A 17,183-nucleotide genomic window follows, 5' to 3' on the forward strand; every position below is an offset into this window, starting at 1 on the left:
GTGAACTATGAGTACAACCTACATTTACCGTTTGGTGATTACTTATCCATGCGAATCACGTTAGACAGAATAGCGGGACTGGTCCCATGTTTCACCGTGCGTTTTGGACTTTCAAAATGCACGGTCTTATTTCATGATCTTCAACTCAGTGCTTGTCTGAGACTCCGGAATGAGCTTGGTTTTTTATCGGCTCACATATCCCGGCAGCGTCAAATATTATCAGAACCGAATTTGGCTAAAGTTAAAATGCCGTGTCCACAAGGTAGTTTCAACAGTGGTCTCACTGTATGATTTCGAGAGTTGACCCCTCCAATCCGAGGACCTTGATCACCACCGTCTCCGTTGCACAGCAAGAGTAAACTGGCTGCATGGGGACCAAATGAGGTGGTGCGCAAACGGGTACCTAGTAACGAATCCGAGTTGTTAGGACTGCAGATGAACTTTACCAGGATAAGGTAGATGGAGCATATATTAAGTATACTCAACCACCATCTACCGGAGAAAACGTTTTCTGACCCAAACGATTGTTGGCAAAGGATTCGCGGAGAGAAACTAGGGTCGAAGGGAGTGCCGTGCGATCTTCACGTCTTTCTGACTGGATCCTGCTTGTGAGTGGCTGGAAATCCTGCAGGACGTGACATGCAATTGATCCCATTGGTGCGCATGATGTCACCCGCTTAGCTAGCGTTCGCCTGAGGGTGTGCTGAAATTACATAGGGTGGGGTTCGGAAAAGAGGCTGGGTTGATGCTGTCCTACTTCGATATGGTACTCACATGATCTTAGCTTAATGTCTTCCGTAGGTGCAGACACATTATGCATAGTCACTTCCAATAAGGACATGGGACTTTTCCCCGCCAAGTCGCTAACCAACTCAGTTCTTTCCACTTTTTGCAAAGGCTTTTCCCATATGGTTGACGGTTAGGCCAATAATAATGCTTTGCTGTCAGTGACGACAATAATAAGGCGTAGAGAGCAAAACCGATTGATAACCGTTGCTGATAGCGATAAACTGCCACAAGCGAACACCACTATCGGCCCACTTCAGTTGGTCAGGATGACCCTTCTCCCAGACTCTGTTAGAGGGTGCAATTAATGACCGGTCTGTGGTTCGAAACCGACCTCCGCCTCTCGACTTCCCTCGTCTAGCCTTGGGCAACTTGGCAGTATCCCGGCATTCGTGCTTCCTCCAGGTGGTATGGCAGCTAAGCATCGAAAGTGTTACAGATGGACGATTTTTTATAGTCGGTGCTGTTCGTCCTTTGGTTTGCGGAATTAAGCTTAAAAATGCGACGCTTAGCTAAACACCATCCAAGGCTTTCAAAACCCTACTCCAAAAGACGGAGGGAAAGCTTAAAAACTGGTGGGTAGGCCGGCCAAACATTTGAACTCGATGTTTGGCCTGTGAACCCACCAGTTTTTAAGCTTTCCCTCCGTCTTTTGGAGTAGGGTTTAGCCTTGGATGTTTTTAAGCTTTCCCTCCGTCTTTTGGAGTAGGGTTTTGAAAGCCTTGGATGGTGTTTAGCTAAGCGTCGCATTTTTAAGCTTAATTCCGCAAACCAAAGGACGAACAGCACCGACTATAAAAAATCGTCCATCTGTAACACTTTCGATGCTTAGCTGCCATACCACCTGGAGGAAGCACGAATGCCGGGATACTGCCAAGTTGCCCAAGGCTAGACGAGGGAAGTCGAGAGGCGGAGGTCGGTTTCGAACCACAGACCGGTCATTAATTGCACCCTCTGACAGAGTCTGGGAGAAGGGTCATCCTGACCAACTGAAGTGGGCCGATAGTGGTGTTCGCTTGTGGCAGTTTATTGCTATCAGCAACGGTTATCAATCGATTTTGCTCTCTACGCCTTATTATTGTCGTCACTGACAGCAAAGCATTATTATTGGCCTAACCGTCAACCATATGGGAAAAGCCTTTGCAAAAAGTGGAAAGAACTGAGTTGGTTAGCGACTTGGCGGGGAAAAGTCCCATGTCCTTATTGGAAGTGACTATGCATAATGTGTCTGCACCTACGGAAGACATTAAGCTAAGATCATGTGAGTACCATATCGAAGTAGGACAGCATCAACCCAGCCTCTTTTCCGAACCCCACCCTATGTAATTTCAGCACACCCTCAGGCGAACGCTAGCTAAGCGGGTGACATCATGCGCACCAATGGGATCAATTGCATGTCACGTCCTGCAGGATTTCCAGCCACTCACAAGCAGGATCCAGTCAGAAAGACGTGAAGATCGCACGGCACTCCCTTCGACCCTAGTTTCTCTCCGCGAATCCTTTGCCAACAACCGTTGGGTCAGAAAACGTTTTCTCCGGTAGATGGTGGTTGAGTATACTTAATATATGCTCCATCTACCTTATCCTGGTAAAGTTCATCTGCAGTCCTAACAACTCGGATTCGTTACTAGGCACCCGTTTGCGCACCACCTCATTTGGTCCCCATGCAGCCAGTTTACTCTTGCTGTGCAACGGAGACGGTGGTGATCAAGGTCCTCGGATTGGAGGGGTCAACTCTCGAAATCATACAGTGAGACCACTGTTGAAACTACCTTGTGGACACGGCATTTTAACTTTAGCCAAATTCGGTTCTGATAATATTTGACGCTGCCGGGATATGTGAGCCGATAAAAAACCAAGCTCATTCCGGAGTCTCAGACAAGCACTGAGTTGAAGATCATGAAATAAGACCGTGCATTTTGAAAGTCCAAAACGCACGGTGAAACATGGGACCAGTCCCGCTATTCTGTCTAACGTGATTCGCATGGATAAGTAATCACCAAACGGTAAATGTAGGTTGTACTCATAGTTCACTTCCGTTAATCTCTCTTCAGACAAGAATTCGATGTCTAGATTCATGGTCCATCACAGTGTGCACTCCATTTTAACGTCCACAAGAAAATCGAACAGAAAAGGTGAGGATATCTGACGAACTCCGCTAGTTGCTTCTGGGACGTTCATTTTGCACCACATCTCGACTGGACCTATGGAATAAAGGACACGAAGAATGTTCATGAAATTCAGGGACATCTTCCTCTGGCCAAGAGTATTCAGAACTAAGCTACCCAAATCGTCAGAGACTGCTTTAAAGTTGAGCAGAACCGCGATTGATATACCGCGGTGTATGTAGTGATTTTCAAACACTTAGTCGAAATCCTGTTCTCAGACTTGCATCTCACGTGCTGAGTTTGGGCGTCGCAATTTGAAGGAAGCCCGAAGCCGTGTTATGGCAGTCGTGGAACTCTTTGAAGACGAATTAGGCCAACGATCGACCCTAATTCTCTGGAATGTGTTCTTTCTCCCAAATATATATGAACGGCCTGGTCTAACCGGGACACAAAGATTTCTCTGGATCTTTGAAGAACCCGAGAAAAGTTCATCTGGTCCGGCAGCCAGATTATGCTTCATCAACCGATGGAGGACCTAAACTCGGGTCGAATGAAGCAGATAGGCAGAGTGACACAGGACCAACTAAACTGATGTTAAAAGCATTCCGCATATATATCTAGACGCGAGTCTCTAATCAGATTTTCAGCATTATCTTTGATTAACTAACTTATGGGAAACCTTTCAGGTCCTGTTGCACGGACCAGCTAGGACAGCTTTGATACGTCCCCAGGCGTTCTGGCATCTTTCATTTCTCGAACTTCCCGGTTCCCCCACGTTGTCCACACACGGTACGTTTGAGTTGCCATCCAACCGATCTAGTCGCGTTGTGCTCCGAGCCAGGAATTGAGGTTTGCAACACATCAGGAGGTAATAATAATCGTTCTATGTCCAATGACTTCCTTGCATGCTCTCGATAACACCACAAGAAGAGAACCTGGGGTCACTTATAGTCATAGTTATCTGATACCAGCCACAGTCACTGAGTGTTCTTTGGAGAGGCAGCTTGTGCTACCTGGCTTTTAGTGGATGTTGGTGCGTTTCCATAACTCGTAGCTCATAAGGCTTTTATTCCCAAATTTCAAGCCTGTTTATTAGGTTTACCTGGAAAGCTTAATGAAAATCTGAACCGAACGGAGTTGTCATCTAAATCAACTTGTACATTCCAAAACGATCGGCAATCACCACCAGTAGTTAATGATGACACGGCCAATTTGACTCCAAGATTGTTCAGCGGTAGGGCGATACCAAGCCTCACAACGATGTCCACTCTCTAAGCACAGCACTCGTGAGTAACAACCGGTGGTCAGCACGAAGTTGCAAACGACTTTCACTGTTATCATTGCGCTTTGCGTTGTGGACAACAGACAACCAATGTGTGCTTCTGATAAACTTACTCATCCTACCTGGACATTTGAAGTGCCTGTTACCAAGACTATATCCGAGATCTTCGTGATGGAGCTCAAGGTGGCCCAGTGATCAAGGCTTAAATTTACCGACCGGAATGTCCGTGGTTCCAGCTTAACCCGGGCATTCCGGTTGCTCCTACCTAGGCTTGAGCAACCTGCCAGTATCTCAGCCCTCCCTTCTTCGGGTTTCGTGGTGGCTATGCACCAAAAGGATGTCACAGCTTAGCCATAATCTTCATGGGGGACAAAAAGGTGCTACAATTCTCGATAGAATGTCTTTCAACAAAAAGGCACGACAAAAAGACCTCATAGTACTCCGACCATATCGAGTTTTTGTCTAAATGGACAGCGCCGGCCATTTATAAGTAGACAACCTCGCCTCGCGAACTTAAGTCTATGCCAACGCCGGTGCATTCCGCTGTAGCAGCTCCAGGATCACTCGAAGTTCTTACTCTGTAGCGTCCAGATGAGGTAAGCGCCGTGAGCTCAGCAAATGTACTCGAGTCTCAGTGATACAGTAGACGTCAGTCGATGGAGCATCTAGAGTACGCGCAAGAGTGGCTTGGCTGATCTGCTTAAGAATTTTACCTTACAGGCTGCATCAAAAACAGGAGAACCGCATATTAGAAGCGGAGTGATGGATTTGAACGATGGTGGGCTATGGGTCAGTTCCATAAGTACATGGCTGATATGCTTACATCTGAGTTCTACAAAGGTGTGATCGTCAAGTTGGACAGGCTGGAAGTTTGGAGATAAAAATGAAGAAACCTGGAAAACTTCAGCAGCCGCAAGAAATCAGTTATCCTCCCTTTGACCTGACTTATGTCACCACACAATAGCTAACGTGACATGAAGAAAATTTTGTCGGTCAAGTTTACGGTTTCATTTGGGCTGAGACACTTATAAGACGCTCAAGCACGGACAGGAGGACTATTAGGGTCCTCAACCAAAGCCCATTAACTCAGAAGCCGGACTGCATGGTGACGATGGTCGGCTTGACACTCTCTGAGATGCTCGAATTGTAAGGGACAACTGCCGCAGTTGTCCCCATCTCCAACCTGGAGGGCCAAGAAGCTGCTTGCTATAGATGAGAATGTTGGTAGTTCATGTTGCATAGATGGTCGTTGACTTGTTCGCTGTGCTGAGGTTAGATCTCAGTAGTTTGAGCTCGAATTTAATAACCGAACCGTACGTGGTTCGAATCCGACCTCTGCCTCTCGACTTCCCCTATTAAGGCTTGGGCTATCTGGCAATATCCCAGCCCTCGTGATTTATTCAGGTGGCATGGCAGCTAGGCACTGAAAGGGTGATACAGCTGGAGGATTATTATTTATTACTGTGCTGGGCAATTCAGCTGCATTTGATTTGGATGGAAATCTTCAGTGAATATATGGAAGACCACATTAGATTTTTACCCCCATTTGTGACTCCTAACTCATCGATCAAACCACACCATCAGGAAATTCAGATGAAACACGGATAAACCTGATCCAAATATGGTGAAAGTTGTGACATTTGGGGTGAACATCTGCATAGGTTTATAGCTGACCTTGATATTGGATTCTGCTTCCGTGAGTTGTTGGTGGCATGTGTAGCGTTTATTCGAGGCCAATATGAGTGCAACTACGGAACTGTCCGTAGTGTTTGTAATACAATGGCATCCTTTTGATAAGCGGATGCACATTATGGGGCAAAGAGCGAATAAGACTTACGTTTGTCATGGCGAAGCCAAAGGAGATACTGTAGAAACTCACTGCCACGTGAACAGTGGGCAGAACTGATGAGGCAAGCTTACATTAAGTCAAGTGACTCTTGACACTATGCAGAATAGGGTTGCCAAATAGCACGACGAACACTGAATGGACAAGGTACCTATAACCTCCCGGTTCCTTAGACAAATCAACATGCATCGTAAACAGTCTGTCAGACTACGCACTCTCAGTTCAGGCTGGACTTGAATATGACATTGTGCGACAGTTCTTCATTCGTCTAGTTGTTGGTTCATCATGGTATCTTTATGGTATATGCAGGTCTCTTATGCGTAGGATAGTGACACAGCGATGACAGAGAAATTGATACAACTATTTGAAGCGTCTTAACTCGCACACGAGAAGTGCAGCCGGCCATTCACGTATGTTATTGCCATGTTGCATGTATGGAGTTTTAAAGATAAACCCTAATCCTGCAGTATCCACACAACTGCAATCAGTAACAGAGCAGTAGAGGTAGAGCTGCATAGGAGGTTGAAAACAAAAAAATTATCGGGATGAGTTTCCAGCGACTTAAGCTACAAAGTAATTGGGCTCACAGTCAACATCGTCGTTTGACCTTCATTCTTCTAATCCTCTGATTTCTCCTTGAAAGAATCTATCCCCCATGAAGAAACAGGAGAACCGTGTTGCTCGCATCCAAGATCTGAACGGAAAAACCCAGTTATCCAGTCGGAAGCGCCGTCAACAGCTGAATTCCTTATACTAACCCTGTTCATCGTCACCCTGAAAAAGTTGATGAGTATCATGGGAATCTGTTACTTCAATATTTATAATAAATCGATGCTGGACAACTTACTATCCCCTCTATCAAGTAGTAGTTTCACTCAGCTGCGATTGATTTGTAGTCTAACACGCTATGGCAGCACTGTTCTAATTACGCGATCCACATCACGTGGTCACGTGTTGCTCCACTGACGACATAGCAGATGCTAGTATTACGCGCCTCGTGGGACCTTAATTTCTGATATCAGTGTGAGGATGTTTAAAAATGATGAGATGAAGGTGAAGAGACCGTATGCTGAAAAACCGCGAAGCACCCTGAATTTGTCCCATCTCTGTTGGGAATCATTGAAATTACGAATCTCACCAAACCCTAGTGTGACCCGAACATTCGATCTCCCGGTTAGTAGCTGACGAATATACTCCATCTTGATTGAGATTTCCGCCAGCTAATAAGTAATCTGATTAGGAGGAAGAAAATTCACAAGTTTCATCAGCCTCCCAATGGAGGATTCGTCATTTGGTGAAACGATAAACAAGTGACCACATGATGTGAGTCGCACAACTGGGCAATCAGCGGTGTGCAGTAACTGCACCACTCACCGGACGATTGTTGCAGAACGATGTAGTCTTCAGCGACTAGTTGGAAGGCAGTGCACCAAAATATCGGTATCTCGGTGGCGTTTAATAGTTGGTGATCACATGGCTGCTGACCCGTTCGCCAAGCTTGACCCAAATGGACTTACGTGTAGGTTGTCTCTCAGCTGGTCGGTCACATTGTGATTTAAGAGGTACTTCAGAAACTGATATAAATGCATGAAGGTAAAGAGGGAGCACTCAACCACACGCGTGTTGATGATTTCCAATCTTCGCTGAAAGGGTAACAGTCAGCCGATCAACAACGAACTTGCCGGGTGGCCGTGTCTTCGAATGTGCCTAGGGACCACTGGTTGTACACACTGGTGGTGAGTTGCAAAAACTACAAAATACGTATACAGTTAGTCTCGGCTTTTGCAGCTTAAACTGACTTCAGTTGTACGGTTAAGTGCCTATCAAAATTTTAACATCTCACAGTACCGTCTATAAGTGAACAAGCCAGGATCCTTTGAGCGATGTAGCGATTGTCGTCACCAGTCGAGGCTCATTGATGATATCTCTCCAGCTGGTGACGGGAAGCTTCGAAGACAGTAAAAACTTGGCGAACAAACCAGCATTCTGCTTCTTCGCCGTCTGACTTATTCATCAGTAACGCATTACACACAAGTTATAGAGTCCCGTGTAATCCTAAATGGTCATAAAAGCCATCTTGTAACGCTGAAACTCTTGACGCACACTTTTTCTTAACTGAAAGACTTCCAACTGGAATTCCGAGGCAAAGCTCTTGAACTATACACCGCCTTCGATTCGTGACACAAAAACAAAATGTTCCTGTTAGTATCAAGACTACAAGCGTGAACTCTTCTGCTGCTCTTCTGATACCTTGTAAAACAAGATGCCTAAGCAATTCCATGATATTTGTCTCAAGTCGTCTTGTTGGAGAGAATAAAAGTTAGTTACTTTTACTAGCCCCCCTGCCCACTTTTACGTTCATACTACAACCTTGAATGCCACAGACATCCGATCACCTTTTGGTCCCATAGTTCATGAGTCCTTTGCTTACGATAGAACTACCGGAATAGCAGCACTGTCACTCTAAATTTCCATTACTGCTGTGGTTGCTATCCGTCAGTTTTTTGCTCAAGATCGTTGCTACAAGCGTGCAGGCTGGTGTTCTAGATTATTTCGTTTACATTTTGTATCTCGCACTCTACCAGGTTTGATTTTATCCTTGACCTCTCGGACCGAGTTGTTAATTCCGCTTCTGCCTGTTGATTACCTTATTGTTGAATCACCGATCAATCTAACGTCAAAACCAAGTTATCTGGACATAGCTTGTCGAAGGAAATCTGACAGCGAAAAAGATGCAGGTTGTGGAAAGTAATTTCGCGCATCTACGGTTTTAAGCCTGCATGTCTACGATGGCTTACTTTACTGGAATGATTAAATCTACACACCACAAATATCCGAAAACGCAGTGAAGTTTTAATACTTTGCGGTGCTCGGTTTCGGGATGACATCTGGGTATCCAAGTTTCAAATGTGAAGGCCGATAGTGTTCGTCTGGAATTACATATCGTCCATGGTTTTTATCGATGGATGCTAAAGCTATCGGTTATGCTATGGAGCCTCGTTCTTAACCGATTAATCGAGCGGATTGGCTCCACAACGGAAGATAGTCGCCTTTGACCAAATTGATTACTTCGCTTCTCATAACCTCCAATACGGAGTAAGGCTCGGGAAGGAAACCAGCTGCTCTAAATTTCTGCAACATAGCCACACTGGTTGTTGACACAACTGCGTGCATACACCTGTCACTCAGCTTTCAGAATCTTTCCTGACAGTGTGTGGAAACACCGTCAAAATACCAATTTCCTTCCGTAGCGGGGGGTGTAAGATGCTGCAAACAGCGATTGAATGCGTGAGCTACGTTCCGGAGTATTTGAATCTGGCACTCGACACCAGCGGGATACTCAAATTAAGAAAATGACGGAAAATGAAAGTGTAGAAACAGCTTTTTAGACTTGACCGTCCAGAATCATTGCCAAAACTTGGTGGTGCACACCGTTAGGATAGGCAAAGCAAACGCAGGTTGTGAGCTTCAGAAGTCTGACAGCCGATTTTTTTTTGCGAACGAACAAATTTTGGATTCCTTCAGCCGATTTTTTTTTTGCGAACGAACACATTTTTGGATTCTTTCACCTAGCTGGTATATCTAGTACCAATTCAGCTTTGTTTGCAAGTTGGCAAAGTCACTGACTTTTGCGTCGTTAATAACCGATAGTACAGCACCGGAGTGCTTCACTGAGATACAAACACGATCCATCCAACCTAGGTTTTATCGTAAAGAAAGTAATGGTAGAAGAGGAAAGAGCCGAGTTTCGGCGCTAACATATTGCAGTTGTCCCACGGAGATTGTACACCGTCTAGGACAAGAAAAATCATTCTATTGATTACCAAAGTGCCAGTCACTAATTGTCTCCACGGTTTAGACCCGAAATGCGACTGAATTTGCCTTGGAGGCAAAGCGTTTGGTGGGGGGACTGGGCCAAACCTGAGGTATTATTGGACCATCAAAATCTCATTGTTCAACTGACCGGATACCATTCTGATTACCACGAGGATCTGCGATTAGTCCTATTGAGCAACAATGGCTGCTAGAAACGAAATAGTCCAGTGGCAAGTGGGCCGCCTTGTCGACATAACCCTCCCTCTACAACAGCTGGATTAGAAATGCGGTCGCGAAGCAGAAAAGGATTCAGTGAATGTTGGAATGCGAAACCCAAGAATGAAAGAAGTGATGGACTCGAACCGATGACCACCCCGCACACTGGATGGATAATCTGCCGACTGAGTTACTGAAGACATTTATGCGTCTGACCTTCCAAGCTGATTCGTCACACCGCTGCCTATTGTCACGGGCGCCCTTTTGGATATCAGGGCACCATCACTGTCTCCCTCGCTGTGGAATTCACACAAGTCACCTAAGCATTACTCGAGGTAATCACAGTGCGGATCAGGCACTCGTGACCGAACGGCTAACTGTTCACACAACTAGCTGATTCGTGACCCCTGGAATTTTGTTAAATACGCACAGCAGATGATCCTCAATAAGGGTGAAGCAGCTGGACAGTGCTTCTCGGTCTTCCGATGTAGACTGGTTTCACCTGCAAGACAAAAAAACTTCAAAACTGTCACGCAGAGATGTGGTGAATCCACTGTGACGTTCATATTCATAAGTGTAACAGAGAACGGGTGTCCTCGGTACATGTCCGCAAGACACTTGCCCGGTCGGTCTTTCGAGTCTTTTGGTTGATGACCTTTTCACCCAGTGTTTTGTGGGTATGGCACTGCAGCTCAATTACACTGTAAGGTGGAAAATACCAACTTCCGGTCGATGTGCCCATAGTCACGGATAAGGTACCTTCTACGGAACGTAACATGTTGAACAAGAGCATGTCGACTAACCAACCAGCAGGTTTGCTCAATCAATTAAGAAAACAAATAACCTAACTAATGAGGTTTTGGCACGTAAAGGAATGAATTTTTAGAGTCGAGTCGATCGTGATTTATGTTGTGATCGCACACCGATTCGAAACGAATCGCGGTGGAGCATTTTGAAGTTGGAAGGCACACAGAATTTCAGCGCCGCTAGTGACTGTGACCTTTCAACTTTGGTTACAAGTGTAACATAATCCATGGGCGGCAAGTTCTTTCTACTGGACTAATACGACATGCGTCGGCGTCCGACCAATGAAAATGCAATTTTCCCGTACCTAGAGTGTAGCTCCTACTCAATCTCAGCGATTTGACAACAGTGGAGTTTGCGGAAAGTGTCATGGTACACTAAAGTATGCCATGTTCGTCGGACCCCGTATGTAGCAGCAAGAAGTTATCTTATTTGACCGCGCCCAGTTTCAGTGGGGAGTGGAACGCAAAATCTAGCACTCTTATAATTTCCTGTTTCTTTATATTCAGCACATTCGGCCAACCAACTTCTTGAGTCTGCAATCAGGTTTCCCGATTGAATGTTCTTGAGTGTATCCGCTGGTTACGTCAGGATGTACGCGTGTGGTCTCTCAGATCCCTGTTCGAGGTCCAGCTTTCAGAAAATCTAAGCAATCTAAATGAGTGGATGTCTGTAGGAGCGAGCCAGCCAGAAGGCGTGATTACAGACCCATGTATATTTATGCAGTATGTTGAATGATGCAGTCACAAGAACGAAGATGAAAGGTTATGTTGTGCGCCCTCTCGGTAATTTTAAGGACCTCATGGTGTGGCGATTTAACAGCAGGGCTTCGGCAGAGCACCCGGGAGTGGAAGAACGTTCTTCACAGCATTTCCCTCTCTTACAAAGTACCAGCTCCGGAATCAGCATACGGAATGCTTAATCCGCCAGAATGGATGACAAATAATCCAACGGGGGAACAAGTATTTATTTGCACACAGTTGACAATAAAGACGCTAGATTTTTTGCATCGCATGCATGTCATGTCGAAGGATGAGGTTCTTAAATCACCGATCTTGAAAACATTCACAGCGGTGCTGGATATGGTCGTCGTATACGTCGTTAACCTAGACAATTCGATTTCCAACGTTTCATCACCAGCCTCAGTGCATTGTGTGGTGGGTCTTCAATAGCAACTACTTAACGTGTCGTGATGATGTATGCAACTTTTCTCTTCACTTTAACCCAGATAAGTAGACATGCACAAGCACCGATAGACCTGCAGTAAAGTGCCGACCAAACCATATCGAGTCTCACTAGGATCTCAGCTGAGTGTTACTCACTCGCAACCAGAGCGCTTTATAATCGGTTTTGGTTCAAGTCGCACACCTCTCTTCCCACGAATCAAAGTGCAACAGTTCTTGCAAGCAATCTAGAGCAAAATCCACCTTGCACATGAAAACTTCCGCAGGTATAGTTGAGCAGCCCATCTATTGTCTTGAGAGTAGTATAATATGACTATTTTGTCTCATAGTCGACTACTTCTAGGAAGATTACCTGAGGGGATCCACAAAACATCACCTCTTCGGGGAAAAACCTGTAAAGTGCGAGCACAGAAAATTTGGTGCCGATCGGTATGAATGTATTGCGATGAGCTGCGTACTTGAGGTACAGGTGCAAATATTCGGAGACTGTATACACGATAGACCTAATGTAAACAACTTCGCTCAAACCAACAAGCCATAAAGTATGGTAATCGACTTCGGAAACTGTGAAACGTTAGCGCAAGTTTCAGTGAAGCATATAGACGTACGTTGCAGAGATTGGGCTTTACCAAGGTGCGGCGTTCTAAGCACCTCTGACCCACTGGGGTGTAATGAGGAGCATCACTTTGACACCCACAGCGTTCCTCGTACCAGTTTTGTTACTGGATAGGGGTCTGGTCCTCTACGTTGGAGGCTGCAGTAGGCACAATGATTTACCCATTAAAACAAACTTGTACTGGTTTTGCAGTAGTATGTTGACAGCCACGTCCTGCCTTTCGATTAGGCTTTTGAGACGAAGACTTTGGTCGAGGACCATAATCGTCTGCCTATCTAGGTCTGGGCGACCTGGCAGTATCTCAGCCCAAGTATAACCATGATACTTGCAACTAACAACATTCTCGTGCCACATCGGTTGTCGCGTCATGTCATCAGTCGGGTCACCCTACTTGCTGCATTCAGCAGTTCAGGTAAGCGAAAATACGCTACCACTGATGCTTTACTTCTTACACTTTCACACACCTCTCCTACTCTACCGCACTCCATCCCAATATGGGGGTCCCAGCACTAAGACTGATTACTTTGTTCGCCATGTCAGGCTCAGAGGAATCATCTGTGTGTCCGACTTTACTAACAACCTAAATACCTCGAAGAATGTTTCCAAACGCTCAAATCCGTCCTCCTAATGTGCCTCGCACTGAAGAAATCAGCATAACAAGCGGCTCTTGCTAGAACGCTGGATTCTATAAGCATGGATGTATGCTCTCTGTCGGAGACAAGGACAAGTGATGCAAGTACAGTAACTGAACTGGTTGTCCCCTTCATCTCTTCCGGTTTTCGACCGCACACCTCTGGCCGCTGCAGCTGGATATGCCGGGATCGAGCAGTCGAGTGAAAGCGTCTGAACACAGTCGCCTCTGCGCAGTTCGTTCGGCAAAATTTGTGGAGAAATTTCGACAGTGTAAGGTCCATCGCTACTTGTTTGTCGTCCCAGCAGACTGTATCTCTCAATTCACTAAGGAGTTTCTATGACGCTCTAGGTGCTCTTTTACAACGGGCCAGAAGCTCAGATTCTGTAGTGAGTTGTTGTTGACATGAACGCCCTAGTAGGTAGGCTTAGCGCTGACGAGGCTCAATTGGGTGGTCGTCTTTAAGTGGACACAAGACGCACAGAAGACGGAGAGCACATGCTGCAGGTGTGTGCTGATCACAAACTGCTCCTTTGCAGTACCAATTTCTGGAACGCCGGGGATCATTCTACTATGTGGTGCCCACCAAGGATCCAGCTCAGAACCCAAACACACCCGGAATACCTACGTGGACTAGGACCATGGTGCCCACCAAGGATCCAGCTCAGAACCCAGACCCACACACACACGTGGACTAGGACCATCCAACTCTCCGTTGATGGTTTTCGTCACGTGCACACATCACATAGCCACTGCGTCGCCCTGCACGTAATAAGTACAAGCTAGTGCTCCAGAACGCGTAGTCTCCGGATATGACCTTTGTAGTTCAAGAAGCACTGGATTTGGTGGAGTTACAGTAGGTCTGATGGAAGTATGAAGTCAGTGCTCAAATGTCAAAACGCCCCGATCACGTTCGTTAACCTGCGTCACAAGGGTATATCACTAGGTCTCAACGGTCGCGTGTACCAGTCTACGGTGAGGGCATTTAAAATAACTTGACATCGTGATAATCCCCCATTCATTTGCTTACTCCGCTTACATACTTTTGACCTCCATTCGTTTTGCTTATCTGTACCCGCCACTCACCTTGCCACAAAGGCCGTCCCATCCCACACTTCTGTATTAGATTTCATACCCATGACTGCCGTTTGGATAATCATCCTCCTGCCCTGGTGCAATCATTTTGGTGAGTCCACACCAAAGGGGGGAAGCACCGGACTCGAGATTCGCTCTTATTATAGCTCATCATATCCAATGGCAGTGCCTGGGTTTGAGATCCGCATACCTGACATGCGAGGCGAGCGTGTTACGACTACGCCACCAGAACACGCTCGACCTATCCGAATTTTTACGTTTGGACGGGTGATGTAAGCGGAACGCCCGACGCCTCGAACGATGGCCAAATAACATACCTTGGTTGTGTCGATCGAATGGCCCGCCAATTACAGTGAATGTACGCAGCTGACCTACTTACCTATGCGCGTTCGTGTCCCCTTTGCTGAGCCTGCCTTGACTTATTTTCTCATGAGTTCCAATCGCAGTCGCCAATGAGAATCACGAGACTGTCGTCAGAAGGGACGACTACAACCCACGCCTACTGAGCCAACAATCCGCTCGCCAATGTTTGGTGTGCGGACGCTGACACTGCACTGTGCCGATCAGTGACAGACCTGTGCGCTTGGTGACGCTACGAATGTGGAGTTGATGTTTGTTGCATGAACTGGCTTGCTCTTGTGTAAAAAGTACCGCAGAATTTCGAACCCGACCCTTCCTTTTGATATTCGGGATTGTCGTGACGAGGTAATTAGACAGAGGGGATTCGGTCGTGTAGCACGTAACTGAGTGACAGCACCACCAACCGCAATGGTTAGGCCATGTGCTGTGAACTCCAAAAATAGTCTTCCGAGAAGAGTAATGTTCTCCATGCCTCCTTCAGAATGGCAAAAACCGCAAAATGGACAACACGTAACCTGGCAGAAGGGTGCGATAAAGCTTACGTGGGGTCTTGGGTGTTGCCGGTGGGGTTCGCCTCTCAGGATGGGATCTCCGTGACCCTTCCTGTGCCTGGCCGGAGGCAATGCAAGAAATGACGGCTAACCTAGGTCAGCTGTGTTCGTAATGTCAGTTTCTTTCCGAATTACCTGACTGAGCACTTGGGGTTGTACGTACCCCATAATGCTTGTAACAGACTGGCACTAGTAAAGAATCGATGTCAAGATTGGTGTCGATGACGACAACTTGGCGTAAAGGTGTGTAGGGATAAGACCTTTTCGATGCTGGTAACCAAAATATAGATGACAGTACTGTGTGCAACCAGTCACAGCTGTATCATTTCCACTTACATGTACACTTCACCCCAGGACTCAAACAAAGCCGATGTTTCATTTGAATTGTCCAAGAACCCTCAGAGGATCTACGAAGATCATTCTTTAAGAAGATACAGATACTCCCTATTGCAAGTCAAATAGTCAAAACGGTTGAATGCAACCCTAATTTCTCCGAAAGCGAACCGGCGGTCGAAGTTAAGAGGCGGCTTCTCCATGATCCTAAAATATAAGTGACCAAGCACAAATTGTTTCTTCCGCACAGTGGCCCCTTCAGGGGCGGAAGGATGTGACCTTTATTCGGAGAAAAGCTAACCGATAAGTAACCTCCCAGCTTTCGTATGGAGGGGAAAGCTTCGCTTTTGGGCTCGCTCATCGCAGGATTCTGGCTTCTTACAAGAAATCGGACATTGGGGAAAACCGCACGTGCGTAACCGTCTGTCGCCGAAAAAGCGTGCATTATGTGAAACTACACGTTTGAAATGAATACAAAGTGAAATTTCAAAACTCAGTGGTAATCGCTTACAAGCGTTTATGTTCACCGATACCCGTTTAATCAGTGCTTTGAACCTCTTCTAGACCCATGACGGTGCGATTCATTGATTACATGTAACCTAAACGTACCGCTACGGCTGGATACAGCTTTAACTGCGTTCTCCTTAGATATACCTACTGACCTTAAATCTTCCTCTATTATGCCTAGAGCATATGTATAACGACAATAATCAGTAATCAAATTGTCCACTGGCCGTAGGACCACGCCACATGGGTGACAAACCCGATTGCTTTAAACGGCTATTCGGCGGTTGCAGTGGTCATCAGAGATAAGATCTGTCTATTGCTGATATAAAACTGGACACCCTTGTTGATAACCACGAGGGGCTGACCTATTCACTTCTTTCATACACTCTTCAACAAGTTCTTTGTTAACGGTGAGTTCGCACAGACAGACTGCGTAATTGGTTAAACATGCCTATGAGGCATTTGACCCAACTGTCACAAACAACTGGTTCAACTTACCGCTAGCAAGCATCATACTAGTGACAAAGTGAACAAACACACATCAACAGATTATATCTATCAAGAAACAGATTCCTAGTCTCATCATCATCGACAACATGACATCAGTGTTCTACACCGATGCTTCACTGACGTACGACCATGATTTATTTGAAAGCCTTATTGTAAAGAAAAGAATAAAGGTGGACGGGGAAGGGACTTAGTGCTAGCTTACCACAAGCATTCCGAGGTGCCTGCACCTCCAGACATTCACTCAGGCGATCTGGATAGAAACTGACAACAAGAATGTCACTAACATCGATTGGCAGCCATGTTTTGTAGTGTCTCTAACCAGGCGCAGTGAGGATCACGGGGTCCCCATCCTGGAAGGCGAGTAGCACCGACAGCATTCAAGCGTTTCGTGATCTCCTTCATACTCCTCTACCAAGTCAAGGGTTGGCCACCTCTAGTTTACGCCACCCTGAGTTGACCATGGAAAACAACACTCTTCGGTAAACAATGGTTCGGCATATGCAACACGTGTCCAAACCAACGCAGCTTCTGGTGCTGG

At 46.1% G+C, this 17,183-nt stretch overlaps 1 protein-coding gene across 1 annotated transcript in view; it reads left to right on the top strand.

Moving 5' to 3' along the window:
• The window catches only part of T265_14014 (hypothetical protein), a gene marked incomplete at both ends in the record, with an annotated part of 14,019 nt that extends 12,298 nt beyond the window's left edge, over positions 1–1,721 (top strand). The window contains one exon of the mRNA XM_009171626.1: positions 1,544–1,721. Coding sequence (XP_009169890.1) covers positions 1,544–1,721 — 178 coding nt within the window. The remainder of the gene's footprint in view (positions 1–1,543) is intronic.
• Positions 1,722–17,183: the final 15,462 nt, after the last annotated feature.

This window comes from Opisthorchis viverrini (genome assembly GCF_000715545.1).
Source record: "Opisthorchis viverrini unplaced genomic scaffold opera_v5_126, whole genome shotgun sequence".
Classification (NCBI taxonomy): domain Eukaryota; kingdom Metazoa; phylum Platyhelminthes; class Trematoda; order Opisthorchiida; family Opisthorchiidae; genus Opisthorchis; species Opisthorchis viverrini.